General features: G+C 40.2%; 1 protein-coding gene across 1 annotated transcript in view; it reads right to left on the bottom strand.

Moving 5' to 3' along the window:
• Positions 1-15,000, bottom strand: part of LOC143033042 (regulator of G-protein signaling 7-binding protein-like) — a 61,696-nt gene that overhangs the window by 2,577 nt on the left and 44,119 nt on the right. Inside the window, exon 3 of the mRNA XM_076198242.1 lies at positions 4,114-4,280. Coding sequence (XP_076054357.1) covers positions 4,114-4,280 — 167 coding nt within the window. The remainder of the gene's footprint in view (positions 1-4,113; positions 4,281-15,000) is intronic.

The raw sequence follows: 15,000 nt of genomic DNA, 5'->3' as shown, positions 1-15,000 counted from the left end.
TCTACTCTTGGAATTTCATTACCTTAATTTTGCCCACATTTACCTTCCCAAGCTCCGTCACTAACTCCCTTGATCCCCCCCCTCCTCTGATCCTGTCACTAGCGCAGTGTCGTCAGCAAACAACAACTGGCTTAATTCCCATTTTTCTCCATTTTCTTTAACCATCTCCAGTCTCCCTGCTCATTACCCTTGCATTTACCTCCCTCACCATCCCATCCATGTACACATTGAACAGCCATGGCGACATGATACATCCCTGGTGGAGTCCCACCTTTATCTAAAACCACTCGCTCTTTCCATTTCCAATTCTAACACAGGCTCTACTACTTTCGTAAAAACTCTTGATTGCTTTTAACAGATTTCCCCCAATCCCATATACCTGCATTATCTCCCAAAGTGCCTTCCTGTCTACCCTATCATAAGCCTTTTCCAAATCCATAAGGTCCCCCCTCCCCAAGAAAAAATTCTTACCCTTTGCTAAAGCTTTCTCACACATCTGCCTTACCACAAAATCTAATCCACGCAACCCTTACCTTTCCTAAACTCTCACTGTTCCCTACCAACTACCCCCTCTCTTCCTCTCTTAATCCTCTCAATCAAAACCCTACCATAAACCTCCCCAACTGCACTCAACAAATGATCCCTCTGAAACTACTACACTCGCATTTGTTCCCTTTTCCCTTGTAAAGCGGAACTATACAGGCACTCCTCTAGTCCTCCTGTACTGTGCCCTCCCTTAGACACAAATTAAATAACCTCACTAGCCAGTCCACTATTACTGTACCTCCCTTCTTCAGACATTCCGCATGACACCCATCTAACCCAGGTGCCTTACTTGCTCTCATAATTTTAATTACTTGTACCTCATCTTTTCATATTTCATCTCCATTTTCCTCTCTCATCACTGTCATTTTCTTAGCGCCTTCCACAGCTACCAGCATTCCCTCCCTATCTTCTTCCACATTTAGAAGCTCTCTAAAATACTCTGCCCATCTTCCCTTTACCACTTCCTCTTCTGTTATCTCTCCATCTGCACCTTTTACCTTTTCCTCTCTACTTGATTCGCTTCCTCTTCCTCTCTTAACTTCCTTCCAAAACATTTTCTATCTGGATCGAGCTCAACATTTTAATTGTTTCTTCCACCTTTTCACATATAGAGTTAACAGCCGGTGGCTACTTCCCTTCTACTATCAACTGTTGATATAGAAACAGTCTCACATTGATACAACACGGAGAACAGTCAAAGTCTTCTTTTCATAGAAATCTATGGGAGGTTCTAAAAACCGATGCCGGGCAATATTTATTACTCGTATTATTATAAAACTTTAAACTGTAACACTTCCAACGCTTCAGTGGTAGGTTTACTCCCTTCATCAGCGACACGGTTGGTGAAATTGCTTCTTTTTACCTCGAAGTCAAATCTAGGGTCTGAGAGCTTGAGATCATTGTTTCTCATTTTGTTTGTTTATAGTTCCGTTTTCGTTTTGTTCATTTACTTCTCTATACATTTTTGAAAACTTGTACCGAGGCCTGCCCGAATCTCCATTTTTTTAAGGAATTTTTTCAAATGTTATGTAAGGCGTCTTGTATGGTTTTTCTGATGTTTGGTATTTGTTCTGGGGTTTGTTGCTGTACCATCTTTAATCTGTTTTTCTCTAATGAGATCTGGCAATCTTATGGAGGGAGTATATTCCAAATGAGGACGGAAAAATATAATCAAGATATTATTCTTAGTTCTAGAATTTCGTTTTCTCTTAGAAATACAGTACTTAGAATATTCAAGGCTGTTAGTAGTAATTGCACCAAAATCTTTCCCATTTTCCATTTTGGTTACATTTTTCCAGTTCACTTGTACTTAAGGTCTACTTATGTGCACAACTTTACGTTTGATTTAGAATTCATTAACCAGTTTTAAGGCCATTCCACTGGTTCGTTTAAGCCTTATCGAATATTCAATTGATTCGAACGATCATTTGATAATTCACACTAGCTTTTACGAGCGTTTAACCAATTGTAGATTAAACTCGGCAGGTTACATCTTATTCCATGTGAAACTAGTTTAGTTCGCTGCCAATCGTATTCAGTAACATCCAAACCTTTCTTAGATCCCAGGTATACTACATTTATGTAGTTTCTTTTGTCACAATTCCGCTGTGGTGTAGAATTCTTTCAGATTAGCCGCACGATAGCGTTTACCATGCCCTGCCATTTATGAGGCAACTGCTTTCTAATGCGATGATAACTTCCCAGATCTTTTTCCTAACATTGAGGAGGGTTGGGAGGACAGACTTAGCAAGCCGTTCCCGTAAAAACAGCCGCTGTTCGAGAATCTCAGAACCAGACTCACTAAACTGCATGGTAGATGTTTCCTGACCGACAAAACTGGAGGAGGCTGGTCGTCGACATGTCTAACGGCCTACCGGGAGATGGATGAGATGAGAACGAGAAGGAAGCTTGTAGTTTGTGGTTACTGATTTCTACTTCTCTGAATACGGAAATAATGTTTGTTAATTTCCATTCTCTTAGTGCATGCCCGGCCGTTATAGATTTTTGTTTATAGTTTCAAATGGAATAAGAATTTGGTTGTTTGGTTCCAATCGCCAAGGCCTGGTGTTTTGATCTTTAGTCTCCTCTTTACTTATTATAGCTTTCGTCTTCGTTGGTCGTTCTCATTATCAATATGCTTTTTGTTTTCGCTTTTATCCCACTGATCTAAATAAAATTGGTGTTGGCCAGAACAAAATTTGTAGAATGTGCCATCAGGACGAAGCAGTTCAATGACATTGTCTCGACATCATCTGTGTGAGGCTTCGTCCCGAACTGAATGAATTTGTCTGACGCTATTCAGAACAAAATATGTTAAATGCGTCATTATAGCGAAAAGGATAGCTCACAGTACTCTGCATTTGAGTCCACTGTTCCTTGACCTCAGATTTTTTTTTGTAGAGCTTCATAATTAAATCGCCTCGGCTGCTAGTTGGAAGCTACGCTACAGTCGATCTTATTGTGCAGTTTGTCAGTGTTCATAGGTCAGCTTCATTTATTTCTGTAAGTTTTCTACATATTGACTGATATTTTTAGCTTTTGTTTTGGCTTTCTATACAACACGCTTTTTGTATGAAATATTACTATTACTTTATATTGGATGCGGGGTACATTTATGCTTTGACTTAGCCATTCCCCTTGCAAGGGGAAAAGGTCATTTGATGTATATGTAAATTATGTATATACATTTGGTATTTATTAGTGATGGGATGATACAAAAAACTTAACTATTCTGATACGTGTCCGAATACTGTTCTAAACTTCCGACTCTGATGCATGCAATGATTATATATAATTCATGTCTATTTTCAGGGAAACTTTATGAACTGTACATTTATCAATCATCTATCGGAATTGGAAATTTAGAGGAGTATCAGGACTCGCATCGGAATCATTAGATTTTTTTTGGTAATTCCATTACTAGTATTTATATTTTATTAGAATACCTAGTATCAGTGATTGACTCCCCCCCCCCAAAAAAAGGGGGGGGGGCAAGGGCACAGTATACCACGATATTTCGAATCAGCATATTACATTACCCGCATATTGTTGATTTTTCACTTTCTTCGTTTGCTACTTTTTGTTTCAAACCTACATTTTCTCTTGATATTTAAAAATTCTATCTTATTTTCTTAGTAGGACTTGTCCCACGTATCAAGTCTATGCATTCCCCAAATTTAAGGTTAACTTTAAATTACTTTACATTACTTCCATTTCCTAGGATAGCCATTCCAGTTTCTATAAGGAAAGAGGGCCTTGGCTTTACCAGCAGTATTGTAGAGTACAACTACATCCATTCATCTAATCATTTTAAAGACGCCACCAGTCATAATTCCACAAACGCGGAGCGATTCCGAACACGTCCACTCTCTCTGACATTCAGACTCCTATCCAGTTATTATCCTCACACTTCATCGCATCAAGGAATAGTTTCTGAGCCTTTCAGAGTAACCTGCCTGCTGGAGCATGTATTCTTGAATTTCGCGTCCAGTCACGTCCACATTCCCGGACACTCGAACTGTTCTCTTCTTCGCACTTCGCCACAACAAGAAATATTTTGTCACTTACTTGGGGCATATATTCTTGCATTTCGTGTAAGATGTTGCCGATGTCGTCCATGTCCTTGTCAATACTACAGATTTCTTCCTGCTGGAAATCGGGTTGAAGGGACTTGCAGAGGAGGAGTTGGGAGATGACGCCTAAGCCGCCCATTCCCGACGGACCCGGCTTGTTTTCTGGGACGGGGAACAAATGTCAGCAGAATGAAGTGCATTGTTCGTATAACCTGCTTAAAAATGAGGATGGGTAATGAGGAAGAAGTTATTTGAAATCAATGATAGTGACGAATTATTATTAGCCATGAGGATTTATACTACCAGAAGTGATCAAGACGATAACTTTAAGAGAGCAGATAACGAAAACACTACCGCTGCGGTTATTTGTACAACTACAAATACGAGTACTATTGATACTTTACTTGGTACTGAAATTGCTACTTTCACTTCTACCATTATACTACTGTTACTATTACTACTACCACCTCTACTTCAATCACACAATTTTTTATCTTTGTGAAACTATATGAAGAGATGCAAATTCGCAGAAACACAGTTCACTTGCCCCAAATCCGCAAATAACTGTGTCTGTCAACCATTTATTTTTTTCCAATTAATTTCCCTACATTGTCAAATACTGTCTTATCGAACTAAATGTTCCCAATATTCGTTAATTCAGAGGAAGACGACTTAATGCCTCTTTTAAAATGAGAATGAAATGCTACTGACCTTGGACCCATTTCCCGTGATGGTGTCTAGGTGTGACCAAGTGTGTGGAACGCTACATGTTTAAATACTTATGGTGCTAAGTGATACTGAATGACCTCAATTATTTGTCAAGATATCACTATATCGTCATCCTCATTTGGCGGCATACGCCAGGAGGCGCGTTGCTTCAATCACACGCCGGCGCCAGTACCCACGGGGTCTCCGAGCAAGCTCCCATGCAACCGCCCTTCCTTCCCACTCCAAACAATTCTCGACAAGTTCAATCAACTTGCCCCTCCAGCCGTGAATTCTTCTGTGGGCGGCGTCCCATTCTTCGTCTCCTCCTCCATCAAGGGTTGTCTCTTGTAGAGAAAACGCTGAGTAGGATCAACATCAGGGAAGCATGCCACATGCCCACATAGCCGGAGTCCACGTCCACGAACTATGCTGGTAATTGGCCTAGATTAAGTCTCACAGTACAGTCTCTAGTTTGGTATGAAGTCATTCCAGCGATACCCCATGATTCTCCGAAGGCACTTAGTACCAAAGACATCGAGACGCCTCTTCAAGTCAGCATTCAATGTCCATGTCTCAGCCGTACAGCAAGACAGGGAGCACAAGTGACTTGAAGATTCGAATCTTAGTCCTCCTGCATAAATAACGACGACGTCCTATACCCCAGTTAAGCGAGTCCATAACACTATATGGCAATGCCGATCCTTTGAAGTACTTCCTGACATAACCCGCCACTGTTATGCATTACACTACCAAGGTCTGTTAAACTTTCCAATACCTCAATGTCCTCGCCACATGCATGGGCAGACTGAGGTGTGTCATCCAGTAAATCCCTAAACTCCTGAACCTTGGTCTTGGTCCAGGAGACCTCGAGTTCAAGCGTCTCTCCTTCTTGTGCAGTGACTCAAGGGCTGCAACCAGGACTTCCAACGACTCCGCAAAAAGGACAGCAACAGATATAAGGCCAGTGACCTTTGTGTTACCAATAGATGCTCCGCAACGACATTGATCGAAAAATCGGTCCAATACCCAGTCCATGCTGATGTTGAAAAGTGCTGGGGTGAGGATACACCCTTGCCTCACTCTTGAATTAACAGTAAAGAAGCTAGACATGCCTTCTCCATACTTTACAATACTCTGTGTCCCAGCGTATAAGCCAGACATCAAAGTAATAATCCTTGCAGGAATTCTACGGATCAGCAGAAGATCCTAGAGCGCTCCACGATACTATAGAATCGTAGATAATAACTGATAAGAAAACTATTGAGAATATCTCATGATAGGATATCTGTAAACAAACTGCATAAAAGTGGATGGGAATGGTAAGATCCGTCTTGCAGACAAGGAATATATATCTATATATATATATATATATATATATATAATATATATATATATACCTGTATATATATATATATATATATATGTATAATATCACGAGGAAATAAAAACTCAAAAGTACGTTTAGAGAAATCTTAGATAACGCAGTGCGACTTAGGACACATAAATAGATATTAGGAGCTTAGAAGAAAGAAAAAAGAAAATGCTGGAGTGTGAATAATTTTTGGTACCTGATACGGAAGCATATGCTGAGTCAGATGTGGATTGTATGGGGAACCAGCTCAGCAGAGACCGGATTATTCTTTCAACAGTACCACTTGGAAGGAGCAATATTTATGTATACCAAATACACATAAATCCTTACTAGAACGGTAACGTTGTATACCAGAATGATACATGTACTCAGAAACTTGCCTTACGAAGAGAGGCTTAGGCACCTTAACTTACACTCCCTGGAAAGACGCAGAGTGCGGGGTAATCTAATAGAGGTGTTCAAGTGGATCAAAGGCTTTAACAAGGGTGATGCAAACAAGGTCATCATATTAAAACAACAGGGTAGGACTCGCAGTAATGGTTATAAACTGGACAAATTTAGATTTAAGAAGGAAATAGGCAAGAATTGGTTCACTAATAGGGTGGTCGACGAATGGAATAAACTTAGTAACTATGTAGTAAGCGCTGATACTATCAGTTGCTTTAAGAAGAAACGATTAGACAACTTTATGGATGGGGATGGCAGGTGGCGATGGATATGGAGCTGCCTAGTGTATGGTCTCTTGTAGTCTCCTTCATTCTTATGGTCTTATGTTCTTGTGTAAAAGATGTGCCAGAAATATGATGGGAGACTTGATGGAGCTCATTTTCAATTATCTAATGTATGATAACAAGATCTAGATTGTAAATGACCCTAAGATTGCAGGCCTTGAATAAATAATATATGATGAACTGAGTGAAATGGCAGATAGAAAAATGGAGACCAAAGGCTTGGTTGAAAGGAAAATATTTGGTAATAAAGAACAAACAGTGGACAGGAGCAAATCGCGCGTAATCATAAAGCCATAATGCAAAAAGAGGAAATTGCAAAAGTTATTTTACAAGGTCATTTGATGACTTTGATGGCAAAAACTGAGATTGAAAAATGTAAGGATGAGATAAAAGTATTATTCCAAGAAATGAAATTGTAAAAAGTATCTTATTGAAGAACAAATGATTAGACAATTTAATTAAGGAGAGTTATGATTCTAAACTCGCAAGAAATATCAAGGATATGGATAATGATGGTTATTCTTGGGCCGCTTCTTTTCATAGTATATGATGTTAACAAAGATATTTAACTAGAATGTACTACATCTAAATTTGGTGATGATATTATCCTGTACAAAATAGCAAATGATCACTCATCTCAACAGAATATTCAGGAAGATTTAGATAAATTAGTGCAATAGTCTGAAAAGTAGCAAGTAGCCAATGAACAATAACTTGGATGAATATAGAGTTATGGACATAAATGAATAGTAATACTGTCATAAGTTCGACCAAATTTTATCTAGAGAGGTTTATCGAAAGTAGGAAGAAAAACGAATTTATGTGTAATTATCTCTAATGACCTTAAATCATCTTACCGTTGCGTTTCTTCCTCAGAATACAAATAGGCCTCCAAGTGTGGCCGAACGTTTTTCTTTTTTTTTTTTTTTTTACTCGCACGTGACATTGGTTGGTTGGTTTAACAGCACTTCTGTCCTTTTGGACAATCTCAATCACTGTCCCCCGTTTCATATATTTGGTTAGTCAAGGGTATTCATAATTTTGTTATAGTTCGTTTTCTGTAGGAAGCCGTGGAGAGCTGATATGGCTTTCGTGTTTGGTCATTTAGGATTAAGTGTAGAGCAGTCGTGGTAGGTGACAGTAGATGGTTATTACGGGTAATCTAGCAGTATGTGTGATATTGTGAGGGAAACTCTACTTTGACAAATGAGAGGTCCACTGTATAATGAAGTGCATTATTTATTTTGTGCTGTTTTGGGTTGTGTTCTTTTGGTGATTGGTGTAGGATTTGTTAATTCAACTAGGTTAGGTTAGATTAGAATTGGATATGCATTCAATCATTCCAAGTGGTTCTGGTGGGGACATTGAAGGATCTAGGAGGCTTACTTATGGTTTAGTATTAGTGTGTATGTTTACTACTGGGATGGGATAAAATGCTTTACGCTTTGTGAATATAGTTGATAGGGGAGTGAATATAGTTGATAGGGGAGATCGATTTCATATGGGCAATGAATTGTTGGTGATTCTGGGCTGGGGAGATTACTGTTGTGGTATGACTGATGTACTCTATAGTTTCTGTTGAAGAGTTAGATATTTCCCTAGATTGGAAGTGGTCTTGCTCGCAATTTATACATTTGGCTGGATTTGAGCATGGGGTACCCTTTGCAGGGGCCGAGCAATGTATACGTACACCTTCTAGATTGGGATATCATTATCTCTCGTGTCTAAAGTGCTGGCAGTTGAAACAACGACTTGGGCGTATGTAGTATTTTTCTACTTCATATCTCAGATAACTTAGGTAGGTTGGAAGTTGTGGTTGATTGAAAGTCACTGTTATTGTTGTGGTATTGATCTTTGTACTATTTATGGTTTTCTGAACTCAGCTCTTTTATTAATTTTGACCATTTCATTATTATTCTTATTAGTTGTTCTGTGTGATATCGTAGAGGTGGGATGCAGATTACTTCCACACTGGTGTTAAAAGTTTTAAGTGATGTTTGAACTGGGGCATCTGTCAGAGGTGTTAGGGCTTTGATTTTGTCGCATTGGGCTCTTGATTCTAGTTCTGTTGCTAAGTATCACATATTACGGGGAGTTCCGCATTGGTGTTTAAATTCGTCATATACCCTCATAGGACATTTCTATGTTATAGGGTCATTGGTGATAGATTTCAGGATCATCTTGGGTAGTGCAATTCAGGGTCAATTTTATCTTGGTGTGGGTCAATTTTGTTGGCAGAGTTGTGTACTTGTAGGTATGTGTAATGCAATATCTCGTCGTGAGATCGGGGATGTAGTTTTTGATTATGGTACTTGGGTCTTATGATAACGCCTATGGCGCGGGTATTACTCTCTGTATAGAGGGCAGGTAGCGTTACTATTATAGATTGTTCTTAAGTCCGGGGACGGGCTTCTTAACTTCGCTCACTGGGAGGTGTTGCAGGGTGAGGTGGGACTAAAACAGAAGGAATTTCGTTTTGTGAGGGCTGTTGCTCTTTCGTTGTTGTTTTTTTAATATTATTTTCAGTAATTTTACCACTTAGTAGGTAACCGTGCTGGGGCCTCTCCCAAGCCTCGTTCAGTTTGGGGAGGCCATGTTTCGAGCGCCTTTGCTGAGGCTCCCTCACCGTGTATGGTGAGCAGGGCGGTCCCTAAATAGAGCTGCTCAGACGTATATGCTGTTGCCGATCTGTGTTACTATCCATTATCAAATAGGGCAACCATTGGGACTACACAGCCTACCATGTGAGTTGTGACTGAAGGCTTCCAGAAATCGCCATCTCCTGTTTCCCACTATCACGTACCATCGCCGGTTGACTTATAGTTGTTAGTTAAGGTGGGACTTTTGTTGGATCTCAGATAAAGAAGGTACTGGAGCCTACCGAGTTCTCCAATAAGATCAGTAGGATTGAGAGAACAACATAGAACTGTTTCACAACACTTTTCAAGGGCTTCCTGGGCAACTACAGAGCTGAAAATGACCAGCAGCTGGTGCAAGATCTGGTAAAGGCTTTCGGCACCACGGGATGCAGGATGACCCTTAAACTTCATATGCTGGACACTCACCTGGACAACTTCAAGGACAATATGAGCGCCTACTCTGAAGAAAAAGGCGAGCGATTCCACTAAGATATGAAGGAGATAGAACGGAGGTACCAGGGGCATTACAATGAGAAAATGACGGGGACTATATCTGGGGGTTAGTGCGATAGTGCGACCTGGACTATAACCACAAATCCAGGAAAACCAGACATTTCTGACGTGTTTAAGGTGCTTTATAACTGTCATTTGTTTTTTACTTGTTTATTTTTGATGAGCTTGTGTCATGAAATAAATATTTACTCTGTTGATTTAATTATATGAACTGATAAATTATTTTTTTTCCTTTGAGAAGTATGAAAAATTTAAAATATCAAAGTCCTGCTCACAAACCTAAGCTTCTAATTAAATTATATAGTTTTTATGAAAATGGGGTATAACAAACCAGGAAATGGCACTTAGAATCGGGGAACAAAAAATGTGTTACACGGTAGAATACTCAATTCTATGAACAAATTAGCATATAGACCCGTCGTTAGCTCACACTTGGAATAAGTGGTTTCCTATGTTTCCAAATTGTACAAGCCAATGATCAACTACAGGGAAGTGACGATGACATTGAAAACGAGACTTCATGATTTATTCGAACCAGACAAAGAACAATTACCCTAGGCTGTCCAAACGTAGAATTAATTTAGAAGTAGGTGGAAACAATTTCGCCAGTTGCATAGTCAATGAATGGAATCTGCTTCCCTTAAAGACGATGGAATGTAGTACAGTTCGAAGTTTTGAAATGAATTTGCATAAACACGTGCGCAATATGTTGTAATCTCTGTTAGTTTGCTTGTCTGCTTGTTAACCCAGCTGTCCGCATTTTTGTTCATGATATTCTATTTTACTTCATCTTGTTCTCTTTCATTAGGCATTTCCTTTTTCTGCATCCGACCTCGTTATGAACTAAAAGGCCTCATTAAGGCAACTAGTAGTTTCCATTCCAAATCATTTGATTTCATCTGTTTATGAAGTTTGTGAAATTGGGTGATAACTATTTTCTTTGATTTCTTAAGGCTTCAGTAATGAGATTTGTCACCGTTCTTCGCATGTAATTCCAGGTCTGTGTGACCTCACGCATGGACGCCGCTTATGCCGCCTGAGGTTGCATCTTTGCAGCTTTATTACCTGATGCCTTTTATTCAGCCACTGATTTGTAATACATTCTTAGAATTTTAGTGCCAATCACTTCGATTAAGTGCTGTGATTGGCACTATGATTACCTTCACAACACTGTCTAGTCTTATGTCGCCTGTTTGTATTGTGGCTTTACCATGAAGACATTATTATTTTTTTTTTCGAGATGTACTCAATTTTTGGACAGTAGCCTACCGCCAAAAATACGCCATTTTTATGTCTATTTTCTCCGCGCCAATGAGATCGACTGTATAGGCGCGGTCGGCATCGAAACAATTTTATATGGTGTTTTCACCGAAACTAAACAAGTCCAAATGCACATATTACCATAAGTACCGGGTTTATTTGTGTGACACCTTATGATAATTGAATCCTTTCTATATCCTTCTAGATACTTCCTGAATTGCTGGCCATGTCGAGCTGAGCTGGCTTTTCGGGTGCATTGTTCACAGACTTGGATAATGTTGTCATTCTATTTTGAAGTTTTGCAGAGTTGCTTTTCTGTATATGTTAGTGAAAATGATACAGTCTGAGCCTTTAAATATTTTTCTCTGACATAGATACAACCATCTTGCTGACTCACACACATTTATAAATTTGTTGTGTTCTACATTACGTTTCCTTGAGCTACTTATATGATTGTCTTCCTTTCAGCCTTCTATTCGTCGGCAATCAAAATTCTTATGCAAGGGAATTAACCTGTAGGCAATGTACTCTCAAGGATGTTGGTAGTTCCCATTGGCCATTTTCCTTGCTACTGCGGCTATCACATCTTGTAGTTTCCCTGCTTTAATCCATAACGTTCTCGCTACAAGGGAAATTTCACTCTGACGTCTTTAGCCTTGATGGTTAAGCTGCTCTTATGTTTGTATAGGGCGGCTCCAGATCCTCTCTTAGTGATGTGTTCATATATTACATACATATTGGGGATGATGGTAGTTAGCAGTGAACTTGGTTTCCGGAGGCAAAAATCTTACATTTTGATGTTTCTCCTGACCAAAATTGTTTTATCGTGCAATGGTGAGACACCGAGATTTTTCCTCTTCCACGGGTGACCTTGTAACACAGAAACTTAGTCCTAGCTACACACTACATCGCTCTGCTCTATGGACATCTATCTGCTATCTATTTGGTTTGTATATCTTTCTGCAGAGATTCTACTTTCCTCCGCAGTTGATCTGTCTCTGATTTCTCTACGGTCTCATCCTCCTCTGAATAGTTCCAATAATCCCCGACTGTTGCTGTTTGTGAAGTATGGGAAGACTGCAAAATTTAAAAAAAATATCACTATTCCAACCATTAACTCTAAAACGCGCGCACGCACGCACACACACACACACACACACACACACACACACACACACACACACACACACACACACACACACACACACACACACACACACACACACACACACACACACACACACACACACACACACACACGCGCGCGCGCGTATGCACACTCAAGCACACGAGTAGGGAGTGCGGGTAAGCTCCCCTCCGAGGTAAGTGTTGCCTCACCACTTCCACGTTGTGACCCTTGGGACTACCATCAGGGATATTGATGCTGCGTGTAAAGAAGCGACAGACTGACTGGCAGAATATTCAGTCATTGTCATACCTTCCCTGTACTGTGTAACAATAACTTCATTCTTCCTTTGACTAACAAATGCCGTGGTTACTGGTGATAGTGCGTGACAGTGGGGCCAAAAAACCCCTTTGAAATCTTAAGCTACAACCCATGCGCACACTGGGTAAGTTTAGTCGTCTTCCGGTTCTTGGATCTTGGTAGCAGAGCCGCTCATTATCCGTCAGCACGTCTAAGCAGGACTTTTCAGCGTTCCCTCTGCTCACCCCACATGGGGAAGGTTCTAGAAAAGATGCCCTATATATAGCCTCCCCTTCTTTCACCTGGCTGGCGAGCCGCCCCCAGCAAGGTCGTTTAATCTGCGGTCATAACAGTCATACAACACAAACAACAGAGGAAGGTAAGAAGTAGCAGTTTTCCTAGACCCAACAAAGTCCCCTCCCCTCAGGCGATGCTCCTCCCTGTAGTACCTGTATTGGACTATTCAATATTTTTTTTTATTCATAACAATATGCCTTGCTGCACAATGTTTCTTTAAAGAGGCTAAAAACTTTCCTCTTTGTGTGGAAGACCCCGCCAAATGTGAAAAATTAGGTGGATCTCTATTAGTGGAAACAGAATCAAGGAGTAGATGTATTAAGATTCGATCTCTTTCAACCTTTGCTGGTGCCCCAATCTAAAATCACATGCAGCATTTAGAATTAGTGTGTGTATAGTAACTGTCCTACGACCTTTAAATCATATAGAATCAGAACTCTTGGATGAGCTTTTATTAAAAAAAGGTAACCTGAATCTACCTTAGAATAAGAATAAAAAGTACAAAGGTTTTACTTCTTCATACTAATACTAACCTTCTCCCAATCCCAATTCTCATCCTATCTCTACGCGGAATACTTGATATGCAATATACTACCCACACCCACTTCGCTGTTTTGATTGTCAGTTGTTTGGGCGTACCAAGCGACAGTGTCGCCCTAGAGCAGGCATACGTGTGCACTGCTCCACCCCCGCATATGGTTTCTCATGCCCAAATCCAGCAAAATGCGTAAATTGTACTTGAACGTAGAATCATCACCATGCTACACAATGTACTGCTTTGAACGCGAAGTCCTTTGCCTTCGAGACAGCGTATCCGTTTTCGAATCCGAGTAAGATCCATGAATATTGAGCCAGAAATCACATATACAGAAGCACAATCCGAGTATGACCCCTTCCTAACAGTCCCTAACAGCTCCACCAAGTGAGATCACAAACACAACACGAGAACACACTGCATAACCCCATCTCTCACTAACTCACCGTACTTACTACGAACTCAAGCCTTCCTTTCCTCCAACTACCCCACCAAAGAAGAAAGCAAACGCCCCACTGGAGGCAGTAAACAAATAGTACATTATATAGAAAATATCACGCCTTGCTACCTCAAAAGAACCAACAAACTATGCATCATGTAAGACACATTAGATATTTCACTTACGCCCTCTCTAACCATTGGGGTTTGTGTTACTTCAAACAACGAGGTCCAAGTCGAAATGTAACCCAATCCTGAACCAAATCCTCTCTTTAGATTCACAAAAGCACTTCCAAAGAAAGCAAACTATATGAACCCGTATGACTTTATGAAACGCTCACCGATCGTCATATCCTAGACTCTTAAACAGCTCATTACTCCTAAAACCATCTAGAATAAATTAAACAACACGAGAACGTACTTCACAGCCCTACCCCTCACTAGCTCAAACAATACTTCATATCTTGAAAGACTACCCAGTCAATGACTGAATTTATACCTCCAATCTCCCAACACAACGAAGCAGAATTCACTTTATCTCTAACTGCAGTGCATCAGCCCCAGGCCCAGGCAGCATACATTATATGATACGGCATTTACATCCAGCCGGAATATTCTTAATACTGAAACTATTCAACCGAATATAGGTGAAAGGATCGTTCTCCACCGTCTGTAGAGAAGCCAACATCTTCCTTTCCCCAAACCAGGAAAAAACATAAATTCACCAAACAACTACTGCCCAGTCACTCTCACACATTGTCATTACAAACTCTTAGGAAAGGCAGTATCATTCCGATTCTACTGACAACTAGATCACCATTCACTATTATCTTTCCTCCAAACAGACACCACGTTGCAGCACCACGAGCATCAGGGTGCAAATAGGAGCAACCAACAGCTACTACCGTATTTCCCAGGGAACTTTCCGAGTGAGAATGGGGACATCTCTATTCTACCTACATA

Source organism: Oratosquilla oratoria, chromosome 15, assembly GCF_046742065.1.
Source record: "Oratosquilla oratoria isolate Oo_2021 chromosome 15, ASM4674206v1, whole genome shotgun sequence".
Taxonomy (NCBI): domain Eukaryota; kingdom Metazoa; phylum Arthropoda; class Malacostraca; order Stomatopoda; family Squillidae; genus Oratosquilla; species Oratosquilla oratoria.
This window is presented reverse-complemented; position numbering and strand designations above follow the sequence as displayed.